Source organism: Bufo bufo, chromosome 1 (genome assembly GCF_905171765.1).
Source record: "Bufo bufo chromosome 1, aBufBuf1.1, whole genome shotgun sequence".
Lineage (NCBI taxonomy): Eukaryota > Metazoa > Chordata > Amphibia > Anura > Bufonidae > Bufo > Bufo bufo.
The window spans coordinates 437,972,956-437,995,407 of NC_053389.1; the positions used below are offsets into that span (position 1 = coordinate 437,972,956).

General features: G+C 43.4%; 1 protein-coding gene across 1 annotated transcript in view; it reads right to left on the reverse strand.

Moving 5' to 3' along the window:
- Window positions 1-7,049: 7,049 nt before the first annotated feature.
- Window positions 7,050-22,452, reverse strand: part of APAF1 (apoptotic peptidase activating factor 1) — a 98,593-nt gene continuing 83,190 nt past the window's right edge. Inside the window, exons 25-27 of the mRNA XM_040407012.1 lie at window positions 19,894-20,019; window positions 15,764-15,898; window positions 7,050-7,717 (exon numbers count right to left, since the gene is read on the reverse strand). Coding sequence (XP_040262946.1) covers window positions 7,571-7,717; window positions 15,764-15,898; window positions 19,894-20,019 — 408 coding nt within the window. The 3' untranslated portion in view covers window positions 7,050-7,570. The remainder of the gene's footprint in view (window positions 7,718-15,763; window positions 15,899-19,893; window positions 20,020-22,452) is intronic.

Here is a 22,452-nt window from a genome sequence, read left to right on the forward strand (position 1 = left end):
CCATGGCTTGCCATGGTTGTCGAGCGGAACGGAGAACCACACAGCAACCCTGGGTAGCGGAACATGGGGGGAGTATTGGACTCCCATGTGAAGTTACCTTTGAGCTCTGCTGGATCAATGCCACTAGGTCAAGTTGTGTTGAAAGCCCAAAGTGCAAGTGCCCCGGGGGTGGTGCTGGAACTTACTGGGGGTGGAATCCCACTGAGAGATGGCACATTAGCACAGCACTTTCTTTCTCACAATTTTAGCACACACCTCTATTTGCTCGGCTTCGGCCTTGAAGATACGAGGAATTTTTATAATTCCGGCCGAATGTCCGGGCCATAATGGCAAACATTTCACTTATTTATTTTTATGTTACCGTGTGCACTTTTACACGTTGTGTGTTCACTAGGATTTTCAAGGGTTGCGGTGCCCTAACGGGTACCCCCTCCTTGAGGTCTAGGGGGGGTGTGTGTGGCCATATTGGTTCCTCACCCCCCTGCCAAACCCCTTGGGCTCTCCCTCCGGGGAGAGTCCAGACCTTGTTGAAGCTCCTGGCTGACACCTTGGGTGGCAGCCTAGGCGAAAGCCGGGAGCATAGATGGGCGTACCCTTGGTTTCGGCTGAGGGTTGCCACTTGTCTCAGTCCCTTGCAGGAGCTTAACGGCCCCGGAGGGATTGGGAATGGTTTGTGGGGGGCTCTTCTCTTCGGAGAGGGCCTGCGATAGACCGCGACCTAGTGCACGATTTTTGTGTGGCACGCTGCACGATGTGAGAGCACGACTTTGGGCTTTAAAAATAATGATGATCTTTTACCATGGTGATGGATCATGTGATGACCGGAGTGACGTCACCACAGGTCCTGTTCAGCAAAGAAGACAGAAGAGATGCCGGGCTGCGCGATCAAGTGGACTAAGGCGAGTTAAATTATTTTTTATTTAACCCCTCCAGCGCTATTTTACATTCTGTATTCAGAATGCTATTATTTTCCCTTATAACCCTATAAGAGAAAATAATAGCAATCTACAGAACACTGATACGAAGCCCGAACTTCTGTGAAGAAGTTCGGGTACCAAACACGCGTGATTTTTCTCACGCGAGTGCAAAACGCATTACAATGTTTTGCACTCGCGCGAAAAAAATCACGCGTGTTCCCGCAACGCACCCGCACATTTTCCCGCAACGCCCGTGTGAAAGGGGCCTAAGGCTACATTCACACGACCGCATGTGCTTTGCGGTCCCCAAAAAAAACGGATGACTTTTTTTGCGGATCCATTGTAACAATGCCTATCTTTGTCCGCAAAACGGACTAGAATAGGACATGTTCTATTTATTTATTTTTTTGCGGATAACATACGGCTGCGGATAACACACGATGTGGTGTTCGCATTTTTTGTGGACCCATTGAAATTAATGGGTTCTCATGTAATCCGCAAAAAAATAATGGAATGGACACGGAAACAAAATACGTTCGGGCGAATGTAGTCTTAGGCCTTATGCACACGAACGTTGTTTGTTTTCGTGTCAGTTCCGTTTTCTTTTGCGGATAGGATGTGGACCCATTCATTTCAATGGGTCTGCAAAAAATGCGGACAGCACACAGTGTGCTGTCCGCATCAGTATGTCCGTTCCGAAGCCCCGCAAAAAAAATAGAACATGTCCTATTCTTGTCCGTTTTAGGCATTGTTACAATGGATCTGCAAAAAATGTCATCCGTTTTTTTTGGGGAACGCAAAACACATACAGTCGTGTGCATGTAGCCTAATACTTAGGTAGAGGCAGAGTCAGGATGTAATAAGAGTCCTAACACTGCAGTTCGGGGGAGCCTTGGTGTTGTTCGACGATTGGGGGGGGGCTCCATACGACCACTGACTAACCGGTCAGCACATGCCACAGCATTTCAGAGGTTAAATGGCCAGGGATCAAAGTTAACTCCAATTCCAGCTGCTGCAGGTGAGTTTTTTGAAGCCAAAAAGAGATATCTGTCGATCAAAAACTGCATAAAAAAACCTGAATGTGTGGCAGAAACCCGAGGTCAGGCAAGAACACACCGCATTATGAATCATTATGATGCCATGGGTCCATGTCATAGAAGCTGCATTCAGGACTGGAAACACCTCTGACAGATGGAGCATATTTATTGCACTGAATATGCTCCCGTGAAATTGGCCATTCTCATGGTTGTTTTTTTTTGGAGGAAAAAATCAAACATACAAAAGGTCACATGCAAAATGAAGCATTTTAAATGCAGGACTACAGCATGGTTTTCCATACACACTTTATACAGTCTCTTAGGCTGGGTTCAGACCTGAGCGTATTTGATATGCGCGTTTAACGCGCGTTTTTGTCGCGCGTTTTTTGCAATAGTAAACGCGCGTTTGTGTGATTGACTGCAGTGTCCTATGGCCACAAACGCGCGTCAAAACGCCCCAAAGAAGCTCAAGAACTTGTTTGAGCGTAGGGCGTTTTTCAGCGCGTTCAAACGCGCTGTAAAACGCTCAAGTGAGAACCAGGGCCATAGGGAAGCATTGGTTTTCATGTGTTGAGCGTTTTACAGCGCGTTTGAACGCGCTGTAAAACGCTCAAGTGTGAACCCAGCCTTATGTGTAATGCACTGTCCCACTGTGCTAACTCTGTAAAGCAAAAGCAACTTTGTGACAAGAAGGAAAATACAAAAATGCAATGGGTTTTTATTACTAATATTTTATTTCAAAATTCAACATTATTTTAAAAAGTGTATAAGATTTGCATAGAAAATTTATTTCTTATTGAATATTGAAGGTGAACAATTTTCATTCAGCATTATAGAGAAGACAAATCCATAAAGTCTTACAAAAACACTGTATCCATTAATCCATTTCATTTTACAACATGGAGTTGTTTAAGACAATGAGGGTCATGTATAAAAACAGCTTGCGTGACACATTCGGAAACGGTTCCACAAGTCCATGTGACCTGTGGAACCAGTTACAACAGCTATCCGCCATTACATCATAAATATGGAGTGAGAGGCATAGCACCTTAAAGAACAGATTTGTACCTATGACACTGGCTGACCTGTTACGTGTCCTTGGCAGCTGAAGACATCTGTGTTGGTCCTATGTTCATATGTGCCCGCATTAGGGTACTTTCACACTAGCGTTTTTCTTTTCCGGTATTGAGTTCCGTCACAGGGGCTCAATACCGGAAAAAAAACTGATCAGTTTTATCCTAATGCATTCTGAATGGAGAGCATTCTGTTCAGGATGCATCAGTTCAGTCCATCTTACGTTTTTTGGCCGGAGAAAATACTGCAGAATGCTGTATTTTTGCGCTCCGGCCAAAAATCCTAAACATTTGCCGGAATGCCAGCATTCATTTCCATTGAAATGTATTAGTGCCGTTAAAACTGCCGCATTGACGGATCCGTTCTTCCGTTCCGCGCATGCGCAGACCTTTAAGGGTCCATTCACACGTCCGCATTTTTATATCCGGGATTGCGATCCGTTTTTTGCGGATCCGTTGTTCCGCAAAAATGTTTCCGTATATCATCCGTATGTTATCCGTTTTTGCGGATCCGCAAAAACGGATAACATGATGTAATTTTAAAATGCTAATAAAGTTGTAATATAACTATATAATATAACTATAACAACGGATCCGCAAAAACGGGTGACATACAGATAGCATCCGTGTGACATCCGTTTTTTTTGCGGAACCATAGAAATCAATGAGACAACGGGGCGCATTTAACGGACTAGAATAGGACCTGATCTATTTTTATGCGGAGCATCGGAACGGGCATACGGAAGCGGACAGCACACGGTGTGCTGCCCGTTTTTTTTGCGGATCCATTGAAATGAATGGTTCCGCATCCAATCCGCAAAAAAAAACCGGATCGGATGCGGTTAAAAAATGCGGACGTGTGAATGGACCCTAAATCTGTGAAAAAAATAAACACTGGATCCGTTTTTCCGACACCGGAGAGACGGATCCGGTATTTCAATGCATTTGTCAGACGGATCCGCATCCAGGTCCGTCTGACAAATGCCATCCGTTTGCGTCCGAATTGCTGGATTCGGTAGGCAGTTCCGGCGACGGAACTGCCTGTCGGAATCCTCTGCCGCAAGTGCGAAAGTACCCTTACTGAGAAAAATTATGGTTTAATACATGCAAATAAGCCTTTAGGAGCAGTGGGGGTGTTGCTGTTACACCTAGAGGCTCTGCACTCTTTACAACTGCCGCACCCTCTCCACTTTGATTGACAGGTGAAAACTGCATCATACCTGATCCTGTCAAAGTGGAGAGGGCGCAGCAGCTGCAAAGAAAGAACAGCCTCTAGGTGTAACAGCAACACCCCCATTGCTCCCAGAGGCTCATTTGCATATATTAAAATTTCCTTTTTCTCAGCAACGTGGGCACTCATGAACATGGGAACAACACAGATGCCTTCAGCTGCCAAGTGCACATGTAACAGGTCAGCCAGTGTCATAGGTACAAATCTGCTGACAGATGTCCTTTAAGGAGTTGTCTAGGAATAGAAAAAGGGTACATTTTCCACATACTACACCATTGTGCTGTGTCTGGCAGCACAGCTTATCACTTTTCGAGTGAATGCGGCTGCACTACCAGGCACAGCCCATACAAAAATGAGTCGCTGTTTGAGAAAAGAAAATGACTTTTTATTATGCCAAACAACCCCTTTAATCATGCCAACTTTTTGAAAAGAGGTGGTTCACTGGCTAGTATTTCCTTTTACTAATGTGGCACAGTTGTACTGTTCACGTACATCCAGTTTGAAACTACCAGACTTTTTTTTTTTTTATAAATAACCCCCAAACCATCATTTCATATTATTTTTGTGTCTCTGCAACAGACATACTGCTTGAAGATTTACTAGTCGCATGAACAAGTCTGAAATAAGGCAAATACCTGTAATCATATACAAAAAAAAAAAAAATCCCACAAACGTAAGATTTTCTGCCCTGAGATAGCAGTGAAGAAACATATTGATGAAGTAAAAGATTATTTGGCATTCAGCACTGCACCTTCCACTATTATGCAATCATTTTTCTGATTACATATAGCTCCAAACAACGGCGTCAAATCAAGGACTAAAAGCAGATTGGTCTGCCACAATCGGCATGAGATGTACGGTGTGTTGTGTATGCAGTTGCCAATCAATCACATGGCTCAAGTGATGTTTTCTGGAACAGAAGATGCTTAGGAACACTAGCGTGTATGAGAGCAGTCTGGATAGAGAAATAAAGTATGAACACAGGCTCAGGACAAGAGCTATTGTTATACAGCAGCTGAAGGGCTTTATATACTGCGCTTTTACCAAGCCTCTCACTGGAAACATTTTTAGCTTTATCCTCCTTCCTGACAAAGAAAAGCACAATTAAAATGCAATATCTGACCCCAGCCATAAAGAGCAGACAACAAGCAATGTCTATCACAACCTAATGTATACCTATATTTTTATAAAGATAATGGGGCGCACCGCTTTTGTATGATGCAGGCAGCAGATACAGGAGACGCCATCAGGATTACAGCTACAGGAACATTTTCATATAAACTATCATTGGTTGCACAAGTCACATTCCTAACCTATCCTGTACAGAGACAGTACAAAAACCTGGTCAATACTTATAATGTACCGTTCATTGACAACCCCCCCCCCCCCCCCCCCCCCACAAACTTTAGGCAGCTGCAGATGTATATTCAATGTCCAGCAGTCAGAATATTTGTATCTAAATGGCATACTTTAAGTTTTTTCTATCTCTTTGAATCGTTTTGTGCGATTCCACTACTTTTCCTTGCATGCTTTATGACTGGGCCAGCTTCCTTGTATGATGTTAGCCCTCATTTAGCCCTCATTTTCTATCTTCTGTGATATTATTGATGATAGCTTGCCACTATAATATATGACACCCTGTGATTGTTGTAGCCCTCATTTTGGTCTATTTTCCTTTACTTTTCACTCATTCCATGGCTCCCCACTTCTGCCGGTCCCTCACCTCTAACAGATTTCAGTCTCGCAGAGACAGAAAGAGGGAAACTGCAGCTGCCCTCTAGCCTTGTCTTATGTTTACTCTACTGCAAACAATGGTGGGTATGGTATTTCATACACCATTCCTAAACCAAAGTAAGCTGTCGCAAGATGCACTGGATAATAAGTAGTTAATAAATTTGGTGCATCTCTGCCTGTGCATGCGCCATAAATTAGCATAAATTATAGTAAATATGGCGGAACAGCCTGCCGGAGGTCTGTGCCGCTAGTTTGAAAGTAGCCTAAAAGAGGGTGCTGCCCTTCCCAACTAACCCTGCCAACTTTTGAAAACTGCCAAGGTAAGTAACATTGCAAATTTCAGTGCAAATACGGTGTGTGACTTTCATGTGCTACAATATTGGCTTAAATTAATTAGTAAATCCCTCCCCTAATGTTTTTGTGGACCAAGTCTGTTTCTAAACCTTTACAGAAAGGCTAAGAAATGGATAGGGGAATTACAAGCTGCTTTAAAGTTAGAAAGATGCCACTTCCTGTTAATATGATATATTACAAATTTTAATACATTCATATGTTGTACTGATTTATACAAGAAAACAATACTGGTCATTTATGCAGTTTCACTGGCAGAGAGGGAAAGCTATATGCCTGAGCCTACAAAGATACTGGTTTGATGATATACGTAAACATTAAGGGTACAGGGTACAACCACACGGTCAGCACATCCAGTAGAAAAAACTGTGGTTTATTCACCCATGTGGTACAGTGAGGCAACGTTTCGGCTCAAACACAGAGCCTTTCTCAAGCATCAAGGCTCTGTGTTTGAGCCGAAACGTTGCCTCACTGTACCACATGGGTGAATAAACCACCGTTTTTTCTACTGCATGTGCTGTCTGTTTTTTGGATTATTTTATTGGGTAAGGAGCTACACCCTTGGACATAGCACCCAACGTATTACCTGTTTATTGGTGCCGCAATTTTTTCCATATATATATATATATATATATATATATATATATATATATATATATATATATATATACACACACACACACACATACACACATTGAGTACCTGCCCATGTTCCGAATAAAAGCTGAACTCATCTGGCATGATTTTTTGTGCCATTTACAAACTTATATTTTAGTGCAAAAAAGGCAAATTATGTATTGCTGCAGCTGATTTATGTGAAAAATTCCCTTTCCCTCAGAAATTAATTCACAGTTTATGTCAATTTATATTAAAAAATATTCACATGCAATGGACACAAGGGTTAACCTGTAAACATAGTGAAAGGACTATTTCCGACCTTCCGTATTGGGATTGCTCTGCTGGCGCCGTCACTTCAAGATAACATACAGTACATGACAGCAGAAGGAAAATAATGTTATTAAAAGGCATTCAGTTCAATGTTATTCTGCCCCACCTACTGCCAAGTGGCAATTAAAAAAAACACAGCATGTCGTATTCGAGAGCGGCGCTAAGCTGCGATATGTATAAGATCCCTGTTGGTTTGCTCTCAGTTTGTATCCTGTTCTATAAGGTAGATTATCAAAAGAACCTAATGGAACAGCATATTTAACGCACGCAGTGTCATTGTCACTCCACCAACTGAAGCACGTACAGAATTCCAAGATTGTCAATGGTTACAAAAGTTCTAAAAGAAGAACACGGATGTATTGACTTCAAGTTTGTGCCATTAGTGTAGAAAGTCTGTTTGCAGGTCCCAGTGTCCACGTCCCACCACTGTGAAAAAAAGACTTTATAAGTGAAAGCTCTCCAGCTGCTCTGCTGATACAATATTGCCTACTATCACAAAACAAGGAATATATGACAGCTGTACTGTTACTACTGCTACATCAGTAGTCGTTATCTGTACAGCTCAAATATGGTATTGCTGTGACTAGAAATTTCAGAATTCCAAATGAAATGGACCCGCATCTAAAGTGCTCTGCTTGCCCTGAAAATGTGTGGATGGCATGCTAAGACTGTATGCAACCCCTTTAAAACTCTTTAACGCCAAGCTATCATTAGTAATCTTAAAGTGACAGCAGCATATATAACTGTGGATAAAGCCATAAACAAACAAGGACTACATGTAACAGCACACTGCTTTATGAACAAAGACACATGCAAACATTGAAAACAAGAATAAATGTAAACTGCATTTCTGCTATACTTACTACATAAAAATTAGAAGCTATTTGCATATATTTTTGATAAAGAATATGTCAGGCCCATCTACCAGCGACAAGCTGGCTTCTATCAGACAGAACCTACACTGACAGTCTTGTCTCTCCTGGGCTTTTGGCTTACAATTTTCAGGGCAATGTAGAAACCAGCTTTGGGCTACTCTGATTAAAAGCACCAGGCAGATGGGCGGGAGTGCACGGTTTCACTAACTCCCTAAAATATACAATGCAAAAGAGAGGTAAACCAGCACCTCCAAGCTATGTATATAGAGAGTTCAGCACCTAAACTCTCTTTATACGTAGTTTGCTTTTTGGCATTGTGTATACACACTTCCTCCTTCATCTTTCCTGTCCTCTGATCTGAAAAATGGCTAACGCCATTTTGAGAAATTTGCCCAAAATGTATTCGAAAATTCAGGTTGAATTTGATTAGTTTTGAATCAATTAATCTCTAGCTGTGACCATACTTTATATTCACCACTCTGATCTAAATATTACATTAAAATCATTGAGCTTGGATCAGTATAGGCTTCCTTTAGACAAATGCATCTGTAAGATGCCCAAAGATAAATCAGTGATCACAATTTGAAGTCTCTGTGATACCTCCTTCTTGTCAGTGGGAGAGCACAACTGATGCAAGAGGGTGCTACCTTAATTAGATCTGGACTGGGAGGGTGGGTTTTCAAAGCAGGGATTCAGGAGAGGAGAATAAATGGGAGAGACAGTTTCCTCAGCTTCCGCTCTAGACAAGCGGGATCACCCAGATTTTGGAATCTGTGCCATATAAAAACGCCACAAAAAAACATGAAAATGTTACAAAAAGGTAAAAGAAAGGACACATGAGTTAACCCCCTTATTAAGTCAGATAACCCCTTTAATGTTGCAAGGAAGCATAATGATGAGTTTACTTTCTGTTTCAATTTCTGATCCAATTTCTGTTTATAAGATCTGTGCTTGCTGCCATTCAGTTGTAACCTTTTTTACTTACTGTAAGTCAAACACAATGCAAAAGCACTCTGCAAACACAGAATATATGAAATAATGCAATACTGACTGTATGAATAAATGAAAGGTTTTTAACAAATATATTTGGATCAAAATCATTTGTGCCCACCCACCACAGCAAGGAGATCTCTTTTGGACAGAAACCTATGCTAAATGGTACCTCTTTTGATGGCAGGCTCATATATTCTGTGTTTGCAGAGTGCTGCTGTGTTGTGTTTGATTTAGTATTTTTAGCCATGGTGCCGGGTATCTGCACATTAGGATGTACTGAATAATACATTTTTTTGTCTTTGCAACCTTTTTTTTTTTACTTCCAGGGGATAAAATTCATGTGATGGACACACCAGCTCATTAAAGACAGAACTTTGATAACTGTACAGTAACCAGTCCTGCACCTGTGTGTAAAGCAAAACCAGGACAGGTATTCATCCCCTGGAAGTAAAAAACAATGAAGGATTCTACTAAATGACTGCAAGCAGAGATTTTGAAAACAGCAAGGCATTGATACAGAAAATATACTGAAAAATAGGATTTTTTGTGCTTACCTGTAAAATCCTTTTCTCGGTGGGGGACACAGAAGAGCATGGGTATAGCTGCTGCCACTAGGAGGTGACACTAAGCAAAAAAAGTGTTAGCTCCTCCTCTCAGCTATACCCCTCCTGCAGACACTGATCTAATCAGTTTGTACAAAAGCAGTAGGAGCAGCCAGGAGAAGCCAACAGAAAACAATAAAGAGTAAGAAAGGCGAAGATAGGTCAGAATCAATAACCAGAGAGACCCATCAAGGAGTGCCAGCAATGTACTTATGGGGTGGGAGCTGTGTCCCCCAATGAATCAGCGAGAAAAGGATTTTACAGGTAAGCACAAAAAATCATATTTTCTCGCTCGTATCATTGGGGGACACAGAAGACCATGAGACGTTAAAGAGTAGTACCATGGGGAGGGAACAAAAACAGAACGAATCCAAGGCCAGTCATAATGCCCCGCACAGAAATGCGGGGGAGGACACACCCGGAACCCTGAAAAGGGACAGGAAGAATCATTCCCAGGAAGGCCAGCCAGAGAGTGGCTGAACATGCAGAGGCTCCGACTGGGCAGAAGAAGAACAGTCCAGGGAATATAAGTCACAGCTTAGGAGACTGCAGAAGATACAGGAGAGAGAGACCTAGCCTGGATTCAGAAGATTTCTGAAGAAGTGATATCCATGGGTCAAAAGCCCAGGAAAAAAACACGCTAGAACCATCAGACACAACATGGTGTGAGAAGAATAAAGGGAACCACTCAGTGGAAAACTGATTGGAAGAAGACGAACTAAAAATGGCATCTGGATATCAAGAGACAGAGAAGTGCAGATGTGACAAAAATTTTGGGGGGCAAAGTAAGGGTGCCAGAAGGCAAGGCCCCAAAACCATAACAGGCTGCCAGAAGAGAAAACCACTCCAGAGGGACCATGACGAACAAGGCAAGGCTAGAGAACCTGGATGACAGGCATGAAAATGGCCCACAAGAAAAAGTTCTTGAGGGAGTGAAGAAAGTCAATGGAAACAAGGCAGTGAAACCGACCCAAACCACAAAAAAGGAGGGGAGTAACCTGGCAGGAAAAAAAGTGTTCTCCGGAAGCAAAAACGTCCGCTTCAGACCTACGGCCAAGGGGTTTGCTGCATAAGAGTGTTCCCCAAGGGGAACGCCAATGTGATAAGTAGAGGTAGGTAGAGGAGGACCTTAAATTTCAGAACAAAAGAGGAGAGAAGCCGTCAGATACGCCATGGAAGGCTGCCTGAACTGGCAGACCTAACCGGAAGCTGAAGACACAAAACACCTAGGCCAAAGGGACGAAAATATGAAGGATGTGTAAACTCATCAGACACCATCGACCGCCACTGCGAAACAACTCCGCCTAAAAAAGAAAAGAATGAGGTTATCTGAGGAATGCACAAAACGGGCCGAAAGAAACCAGAGATGGCATAAATACTACGCCAGGAAGGGAGTGTGGACACCGAACGCCACAAGTCCCAGAAAAAAACTGGTAACAGAAACAATACCACCCGCACAAGGCACTCTACAGCAGAAAGGGGGCATACGAGAAATGGCTATGGAAACTGGCCGAGCAGGCAGAAACAGTATCTGGAAAAAGTGCAACTACTCGCCCTGCGGAAGGGGAGAAGTAGAAGAGGCTGATGCGGCTCAGTAGGGAACCAGCATATAGGGGTGACAACAAGGACTGTACGACCGCTCTACCCGGGAGGGGAGCCATGCAAACAATTCAAAAATGCAAACTGAATAAGTGCATACCCAAAACCACAAGGAGGCAACGCTGATGCTGTCACCTTAGTAGATGGTAGAGGCAATGCACTACGTGTGAAGGGAAGAAGGCGCAAAGCCAGTGCCTTAGAAATCGGCAGGTTATACCATGCACAGAAAATCGTACTAATACCCACGAAAAGTGAGCAAACTCACCAGCTGCATGTCATGGTATGGGCAGATGACAGCACTATAGGGAATAAAAGTACCTGTCAGCTAGCGCCTCAGGTACACCATACATACAAGGCCTGGAGGATCTATGGCACCTGGTGATGGCAGAACATGAGCACAGTGCCACCTGTGAGAAGGAAATGTAGGCATAATCACAGCTACAACTAGCGAGAAGGTTCCACCCCTAGAAGGAGGAATAGTGCGAAGATACCACACAAAACACCAGGGCCGATACTCCACATGGAGAAAAGGGGATGCGGTAAAAACGATGAACACAAATACTTCCCCCTGGGACGGAGTCACACAGTAGTGGCCACGGAACAGGAGTAGCCATAAAATCTATGGCCAGCGCGAGGCTGCCTCATAGGGGGGAGGCCATAGCCACAACTATGGTCTCTAGGGCCAGAGGAGAGGCTTGCCCTGAGAATGAGGCCAAACAGCATTAGTCACCAAGAAAATGGTGCTAGCGCAATCCTCCACTTGAGAAGGAAGGAAACTGGCAAGCAGTGCAGACGTTCCACCTACTGACAGAGAATGGACGCCGAGCGTGTTGAGTCAACAGCCTGTTAGCTACAGTCCTACATGGAAGACAGAGGCTGCGACGTAGGTGCCTAACACCAATCCAATCCAAACAATGACTACCTGAGGAAGGGGATAGTGTGGTATACTCACAGTATCCAGTAGTAGTGACAAAATACCACCAATGACGGGGGATAAGGCGACTGTAGGGACCGAGTCTAGCAAGAGGCCATCCATGGAACAGGATGCAATGCGACAAGGAAGAAGTGAGAGTAGTAGCGGCAGTCAACGTTCAAGCGATTTCTCCACCTAAGAAAGACAGTAAATGTGATAGGATGGACAGCTTCCAGAGATAGTGAATCACTCCGCTGACAGAAGAGGGGAACCCGACAAGATGTACTGGGTCCACTGGTAGTGTAAGCACTACTAGTTGTGCAACTACTCTGCCAATGGAAGGAGGGTAATGCTACAGGATCTACAGTATGCAATTGTGGTGCAACTAATCCACCTATAGAAGGGGGAAATCCGAAAGGACAGATGATAACCTGTATTAGTGCAATTACTCCGCCTGTGGAGGGGGTAATGAAACATGATGTATGGTATCCAGTGAAAGTTCAATTACCCGCCTAATGAAGGAGGGTAATGCGATAGTCTGTATAGGAACCAGTGGTAGTGCAACTACTCTATGGAAAGAGAGTAATACCACAAAATGTACAGTATACGGAGTAAGTGCAAATACTCCTACTACGAAAGGAGAGGAATGCTAGCGGAAGTATAGGATCCAGTGATAGTGCAACTACTCCGCCTATGGAAGGAAGGAGGGTAATGCTACAGGACGTACGGTATCCAGTGGTGGTGTAAATAGTCCACCTATGGAAAGAGGACAATGCTACCTGATGTATAGGAGCCAACAGGAGGTGCAAATGCTCTGCCTAAGAAAGGAGAGTGATGATACAGAATTAATAGAAACGAGAGGCAAGTGCAAACACTCAGTCAATTAAAAAAGAAGGGTAATGCTACAGGCTGAACGGCACCCAATGGAAGTGCAAGTACTCTGCCTATGGAAGGAGGGTAATGCTACAGGCTGCACAGAATCCAGTGGTGGAGCTATTACTCTGCCTATGAAAAGAGAATAATGGTAGGAAGGCAATGCCACAGGCAGTACAACATCCAGTGTAAGTGGAATTACTCCGCCCATGGGAGCAGGGTAATGCTACAGGCAGTACAGTATCCAGTGTAAGTGGAATTACTCCGCCTATGGAAGGAGGGTAATGCTACAGGCTGTACAGTATCCAGTGCAAGTGCAATTACTCCGCCTATGGAAGGAGGGTAATGCGATAGGCTGTACAGTATCCAGTGGTAGAGCCATTATGCTGCCTATGGAAGGAAGACAATGCTATGGGTTGTACACTATCCAGTGGTAGTGCAAGTACTCCGCCTATGAAGGAAGGGTAATGCTACAGAATGTACGGTATCCAAATGCAATTACTCTGACTAAAGGAAGGCAATGCCACAGGCAGTACAGCATCCAGTGTAAGTGGAATTACTCCTCCTATGGAAGGAGGGTAATGCTCCAGGCTGTACAGTATCCAGTGCAAGTGCAATTACTTTGCCTATGGAAGGAGGGTATTGCTACAGGCTGCACGGTATCCAGTGCAAGTGCAATTACTTTGCCTATGGAAGGGGGGTAATGCTACAGGCTGCACAGTATCCAGTATAAGTGCAATTACTCCGCCTATGGAAGGAGGGTAATGCTACAGGATGTACAGGGTCCAGTAGTAAGCGCACATTTACCACCTAAGGAAGGAGGGGAATGTGACAGGACCTACAGAATCCAGTAGTAGTGAAACGACTTCGCCTATGGAACTACAGGGAATGTGGTATTCAGCGGTAGTGCAAGACTGCCGCTTATGGAAGGAAAGTAGCGCTACCGGACGTATGTATCCAGCGGTAGTGCGAGCATCCAGCTGTAATGGTAAGAACTCGGACTATGGAATGGTGGTGGGAACTAGGTCCAGATAGCTCCGAGGGTTAATAATATATATAAATTTTTAATTACATACAGCTCAAATCTAAACCCCCAGCTGTCCCTAGTCCAGGAAGCATTTTGCCCAGAGCAGTAGTACTGAAGGCAAAGAAAGGGTTAAGACAAGGGGGGGAGCTTATTGGCCGCTGGTAGGAGGAAGAAATGGCACGCAAATATCACGCTCTGATAGAACAGTTCTCACCCTCAAAACAGTCTTGAAGATGCGGCCTATGTAGGCCGCAGAGCCGGGGCCTCGAGTACAGGTGGGGCCGACCAGAAGAACTTCCGGTTGGGGCGGCAATGCATGGAGGGAGCAGGAGAGCAAACCTGCGACATTCCCTGGCCGGACAATAAGCTGGACGGAAGCTAGGGAACTGCCGCGGGGAGCCGGATGGGGGGTAGGCCGCAGAGAAGCCGAAGCCTCGATTACCAGCGGCCCCGGTGGAAGACATGGACCAGAACGCTGGGAATCAGCAGAAGGTGGCCTGACATGAAGTCTCCCCATCCCCACCCGACCCCCGGCGGGGAAGGGACGCCTGCCGAAACTGAGGACTAAGGGGAAGGTAAGCAGGCCTCCGTGGGGGATATTCACATGGGAAAACCTTGAAAGGGGGAGGGAGGAGCAATGGGGCCTTAGGGACTGAGAGAATACTCACCCGTCTGGCGTTTTCTGTTCCCCTGGCTCCAGCCGGGTCACCAGCTTCGGTGTGTTACCCCTTGGTGAGGGTAGCTACACCGGTAACAGAGATGACTTGGTGGAGGCCGGACCTGGTGACCCGAAAGCTGGCGGGATACAGAGGCTTTAGGAACCTCTGGTCCTCCTTGCCTTCTGGAGACTGGGAATGAGCAGCGGGCTTGGGGACCCCCTGGACTCCCGTCTCTTGGGTGGGAACGCAAGCAGCTTGGAGACTGCTAGCAGCCCAGCTAAAGAGAAAAAAATAAAAAAATAAATAAAAAAAATCAAATCAGCCAACCTGCAAAGCAGGGAGGTCTGCCTCCTATGGACAATAAGGTAAAACTGATTAGATCAGTGTCTGCAGGAGGGGTATAGCTGAGGAGAGGAGTGAATACTTTTTTTTTTGCTTAGTGTCGCCTCCTAGTGGCAGCAGCTATACCCATGGTCTTCTGTGTCCCCCAAATTGAATTTCTTTTCATTATACAATGAATAACTTATTTTCTAAAACCATAATCCTCCTTCAGCACCTGAAAGGACTCACAGACGACAGGGGCATATGTTAAAAAAATTCTCAGCCCCCATAAGAGGCACTTTGGGAATCTGGTGAGTGGGCACACTCAGTCCAGAATTAAGAGGACATCTATAATATGCCATAGTATAAATGAGATTGTTCCAGTGTTAGAACTCAAACGCTCTTTATACTAACACTTTTTAAATTCATGAAAGTCCAGCTGCTGGTAAAAAAGCTGCATTTAAAGCACTAATCTTATGTTTGGTATAGGCAACTACACCTAAAGTACATTAACCTCTTTATACTTTTCTTTACAGTAGATTATCTATGCGGCCCCTTTAGATTTGAAAACTAAAATGAATCAGTGGGCACTAATTTCCAACAAGCTTACTTTGACATGGGCTCCGGAGGTTACTAATAGTTTACTGTCGGGTGAAAAGTGAATATCTGTCACCCAGCCATCAATCTTATTCACAGACATCTCAAGGCATTGTCTGAGAAGTTCTCCACTTAGCACACTCCAAATCTGTCAAGAAAAAAAAGGATTTATTACTAACATAGCTGCAAAACACAATGCAGATTGCATATACACACAGTGTTTGATGAGTGTTTTATTGGTGATTTCCATCAGTAATTGTGAACCTAAACCAGGAGTGGATCCTACTCAGAGATAAGGTATAATAGAAAAATGTACACCTATTCTGTGTTTTTCACCAGCTCCTGGTTTTGACTCCCAATCACTGACTGTGAATCGGGCCTTATTAACATTTTCCAACTGGTAACACAAAGTCTCTCTCTCTCTCACCACCTGCGAATGGTTGAGGACCAGTGGTCTCCCTTCACCAAACCATTGAGGTGAACGCGTAAGTGCACTGGCATTTGCATAGATTGTCATCCACATCCAGAGCTCAAATTCTATGGTTGCAGGAAGTTCAGAAAACTTATGGCCACACATTCCCCTAGACCCCAGGAGGGATAACTATATGGGTAAATTCACATGGAACAGTCAGAGCTGTGGAATCGGAGACGAGGAGTCGGAGGCAATTTTGGGTACCTGGAGTTGGAGTCGGCAAAAAATATACAGACTCCGACTCCTACTAGATTTAAATTGGAATAAAAAAAAAAAAGCAAGTTTAAATGTCCCAATTCACAAAAAGTTATAATTAATTACCGTATTTTTCGCCCTATAAGACGCACCTAGGTTTTTGAGGAGGAAAATAGGAAAAAAAATATTTTGAACCAAAAGGTGTGCTTTTGAACTAATGGTGGTCTGTGGATGACACTATTATGGGGGCATCTGTGGATGACACTATTATGGGGGCATCTGTGGATGGCACTATTATGGGGGCATCTGTGGATGGCACTATTATGGGGGCATCTGTGGATGGCACTGTTATGGGGGATCATTCTGGGGGCATCTGTGGATGACACATATATAGCATCTTATCTTATGTGTCATCCACAGATCCCCCTCCTAACAGTGTCCCTGTGTAGTGAATGGGGGCCGGCATCTGTTTCTGTAATGGCAGCAGGGCCCGATGCCTGCTTCATTCATAAAGTGCGCGGAGCAGGCGCGTGACACAGTGAGCTACGCTACGAGCGCCCACCCGGCCTCCTGACTGCCAAGAAGTTAGTAGTAAGTAGGAGAGCGCTAGATTTAAGATGATTTGAATACTTTAACAATACCCACAAGTTAGATATGATTACCGTATACTACAGTGAGCGGGGCCCGTTGTAGTAGAATACAGTGACTGCACCGGGCCCCGCTGCCATTACAGAAACAGATACCGCCCCCCAGCCCCTCCTCCCTCTCAGCCTATTCACCGGAAGGTCGCAGCATTCGCCCCATAAGACGCACTGCTATTTTTCCCCCACTTTTGCGAAAAATATGGTACTTCTCTACTGTAAGAATAAAGGCCAATGCATGCAGTGCGTCACGTTACTGCAAAACGAACACTTTAAGTGACCATGAAGAAGCATGCTTTTCATATGCTTCACTATATGGCACGACACGCACAGTTAAGGAGCGGCAATACTTTCCATTGTGTTGTGTTCCGCTGTTACAGGGAACGCAACACCCATGGTTAACCTAGCCTCTCACTGATAACTGATTAGGTAACTATGTTGTTTGCAGGACTAGAGACACTTGTATATGTGAAGGGAATGGATTGTCAATAGTTCAAGACTGAAGCTGTAAACCATTTGAAAAACTGCTGTCATTCAGCTAAGGCTATAAAAACTTGTAAACTCAGATTGTTAGCTTAAACTTTAAACATGACTATGGGATTCTACTAGGGAAATCATGTTTTAAAATAAATGCCCCTTCCCCTGCCCCTTCCTGGATCCTCCCACTGCCCTATCTTCAGCAGAAGATCAGCACACAAAGGAGAAGGTAGCAGCTTCCTAGCCAGTAGTTCGGTGGTAATGACATGTATGTTGCCTTTCTTTCCTTCAAGGAATGTATAAAATACATTCGCATATTAAATACAGAGGATTCGGAGTCGGGGAGTCGGAGTCGGAAGTACCTAAAACTGAGGAGTCTGAGCATTTATCTACCGCCCTGGGAACAGTACATTGCAATGTGAATACAGTCACATGCTGAATTTCTGCAAAGTTCACGCATTGCAATTTAATAAAGTGACATGCTATGGAATTAAAACTGTCACCATAGGTCAGTTTCTGTGCCGATTCTGCGTGGCTTTTCTCCATTCTTTTAAGATCAGGTTAAAAACTGGAGTGTGTGCATTTAAAAGAGTAAAAGCACAAGTGCACCCTACTCATTAAGTGCGTTTTCCAGGTGCCTTCTAATCACCACTCCCGGGGACGAGGTACTACACACCTCAGGTTTTCAAAGTACCCAACGTAATACAGTCCTGATCAAAAGTTTAAGACCACTTGAAAAATGGCAAAAAATCATATTTAGCATGGCTGGATCTTAACAAGGTTCCAATTAGAGCTTCAACATGCAACAAGAAGAAATGGGAGTGAGACAAAACATTTTTTGAGCATTCAATTTAATGAAAACAACGAATAAACTGAAACAGGCTGTTTTTCAGCTGATCAAAAGTTTAGGACCACACCTCCAAAAAAAAAATAAACCCCCCCCAAAACAGAAATCCAACTTCCAAACATGAACTCAGTAATGAGTAGCTCCGCCGTTATTGTTTATCACTTCAAAAATTCGTTTCGGCATGCTTGATGCAAGCGTTTCCATGAGGTGAGTGGGAACATTTCTCCAAGTGGTGAAGACGGCCGCACGAAGGCCATCTACTGTCTGGAACTGTTGTCCATTTTTGTAAACTTGCCATCCATCCCCAAAGGTTCTCAATTGGATTTAGATCAGGGGAACACACAGGATGGGCCAAAAGAGTGATGTTATTCTCCTGGAAAAAGTCCCTTGTCCAGCGGGCATTGTGTACTGTAGTGTTGTCCTGTTGAAAAACCCAGTCGTTACCACACAGACGAGGGCCCTCAGTCATGAGGAATGCTCTCTACAACATCTGGACATAGCCCCTGCACTTCCTGAAGCTCCAATGTTCCAATGAAGGAAAAAGCACCCCTGACCATTATGGCGCCCACTCCACTGTGGCGCGTAGAAAACATCTCAGGTGGGATCTGCTTGTCATGCCAGTAACGTTGGAAACCATCAGGACCATCAAGGTTACATCATCAGAGAATAAAACTTTCTTTCACCTTTGAATTTCCAATGTTTGGTGCTCTCTTGCAAAGTCCAAACGAGCAGTTCTGTGGCGTTCCAGGAGACGAGGTCTTTGAAGACGTTTTTTGTTTTTGAAGCCCTTCAGATGCCGTCTGATGGTTATGGGGCTGCAGTCAGCACCAGTAAGGGCCTTAATTTGGGTCGAGGATCGTCCAGTGTCTTGATGGACAGCCAATTGGATCCTCCAGCTCAGTGCTGATGAAATTTTTTGGGGTCTTCCACTTGACTTTGTTCAATAACCCTCATGATCATTTAAGAAATTCCAAATGACTGTCTTACTGCGTCCCACCTCAGCAGCAATGGCGCGCTGTGAGAGACCCTGCTTATGCAGTTCAACATACCGACCACGTTCAAAAAGGGAGTTTTTTTTGCCTTTGCCATCACAACGTGTGACTACCTGACAGAAAATGACAATGAATCCACATCTTTGCACAGATTTGGCCTTTTAAAGGCATGTGGTCCTAAACCTTTGATCAGCTGAAAAACAGCCTGTTTCAGTTTAATCGTTGTTTTCATTAAATTGAATACTCAAAAAATGTTTTGTCTCACTCCCATTTCTTCTTGTTGCATGTTGAAGCTCTACTTGGAACCTTAAGATCCAGCCATGCTAAATATGATTTTTTTGCCATTTTTCAAGTGGTCTTAAACTTTTGATCAGGACTGTAGCACTGATCATGAGAAGCCAGGTTGCCTACAGGTAAGCCAGCCTGTGTACATCCAGGTCTGAACCTCCTTGTGTACCATGCACCTGCTCAGAGTCCCCCTTAAAACCTCTCATATGAGCAGACATTATATTTACATACCATTATTTCACCATCGTCATCGCCGGTTGCTAAATAGTGGTTGTCAGATGAAAAGTTGCAGCATCGCACACAGCTCTGATGACCTCTCAGCTCATGTAGAAGAGATAATCCAGCAAAACTCCAGATCTGAAACGTAACAACCAGACATTATACCATGCATATATTTATCCATGGTTACTACAATGTATATACCTGGAGATCATCCTCTTACTTACCGAACCAATATTGTGAGAACACTGCCCAACTAATTGCTTACACATATGCTATTGCTTTGAGTAATGTCACTAGTTAATTGATAGGCAAGCTATTCATCAGCATGTGGAAGAGATGTTTAAATGCCGACCACTTTGCTAGTGCTGTAATATGCTGCAGAGTTTTCAAACCCCATTTTAACATACATTTAATGAACTATATGAGTCTCTCATGACAGGGCTGCTTCAGTCTTTTGGCCAGATCAGGCTTCTTTTGCAGCAAAAAGGACAGCGAGGTATCACCATAATGGCCCCGTACAGGTACATTAACGCCTATTTATAACACTGCATTCAAATCTTTGAATAGGATTCTAAGGGTTATACAGCATTTTAAATCAGTATATTGGTGTGCGATCCTGTCAAAGGAGGGTCAGACAGAATTGGACCCCTAACTGATAAACACTGAAAGTTTCACGCACTGAACTCGCTCGTGTGTGCCTGGCCTAACAGTGAACATAGTATATACGTGTGTAGGGTGATATATCTGCCGTGTTGAACAGAGTCAAACACTTGCAGTAAAGACCCCAAAGAAAAAATGAGGGAAAACGAGCGCCAAACCCTGTGTCAAAGAACAGTTGAAAAATAAAAAATGGAATAAGAGTAGAAGGCACCAATTGCAGTGATAACTACTATGTTGCACAAAATATATCATAAAGCATTAGAGTGGAGTAAGGATGATGGGTACTCCGGATGGAAAACCTGGATATACAAGGCTAGTAGAAAAGGGACCGACTAAAACCATGTAAGCATAGTAAAAATAATAATATAGTAAAAATAATATAAATAGTATAGTAAAATTTGTGTAAACAGTGTGGAGTGCCCCTTACTACAGTTACACACAGATGAATAAATAAAACTCACTTCACTGGGGGGTAGTCATCAGGATAAGCATAATACACCTGTGACTTGAACCCCCCCGGCCAGGATCACATGTAGAATCGTAGTGATGGAAGGCAGCAAAAATCCAGTGCTTCTGATCAATCACCTTTAATATGCATATGTGGCTCGACGCGTTTCGGGGACAACAATTCCCCTTCCTCAGGAGCATTACATAACCAAATGACAATAAAGTAAAAGAATTTATACCTTGATAACCCTGAAAAGGGCGCAATTTTCAAAAGACCGGAAGTGGTATGACGCCGCTTCCGGTATTTGGAACGCATATGCGTACCATATACAAATAAAGCATCTTGAATAATAGTGGTAAAACATCAAGTAATGTAGTGTGTAATACAAAACGAGCTAGATATATCCAGAGTTGCCCTTTGTATGGAAGAACTATGTCTAGCAACTCAGATATATCGGACCGGAAAAGCCCCTGACTTCCGCTCTGTGGACCGCAAAGAGATGCGCTCCACCAGGGACCAGAGACGGGGGTCCGGTGGCAATATCTACAAATACTACAAGTTCCTCTATCTAACCGTGGGGATTACTTGCCGGAATATTCAAAAGTCCTGTGAATTGTTGCGTCGGGACAGGACGCTCCGGGCCGGAAGTGTACCTGACTTCCGCTCTGTGGAACGCACCTAATGCGCTCCAACAGAGACAGGAGCCAGGGTTTCCGTTCCGTGACATCAAGGCTCCGGCGGAACGCACAGTGCGGGTCAAAAAAGACCCATGATGTTTAGCAATTAATGCCAAAGGAAGAAAGTGGCATATAAAAATGCCAGTAATGCACAGATATAATAATAATATGGTATACAATGGGCATGGAAACATGCATATAAATATATAAAAGTAGGTATAAAAGACTCTTTCTATAAAAATATTCATATACGTATATATACATATGAAATAAAATATATAAGTGGAAAATAATAATAATAATAGTATTAGTAATGAATAATTAATTAATAAATAGTAAATGAAACACTGATGAAATATAAATATATAAAAATATATAAAAATATAAAATAAAATGATAAAAAGGAAAAAATTAAGATGTTGATGGATAATGGATAAGGAATTAATTAGTAAGTATAAAATTAGTAAACTTAATAACATATTAGTGGATAATGAATAAAGAATTAATTAGTAAGTATAAATGTAGTAAACTTAATAACATGTACAAATAAGTGAGTAAAAGTCGGGTCACATTATCATTTCTTTACTAAAGGGTGGCGCTCTGCATTGGGTATTTGGGTATTTATGCCTACTTTAGGCAGTAGGTCTGAGTAAGGGACACAGTGTATCGATACAAAATCACAGGAATGTAGTGGATCCATAACTATTTTTATTATTATTATTGGTATTTTGGTTTTCGGTATTTTAGTTATCCGAGTAACACGTAATTTCGATAGTGGAGTTT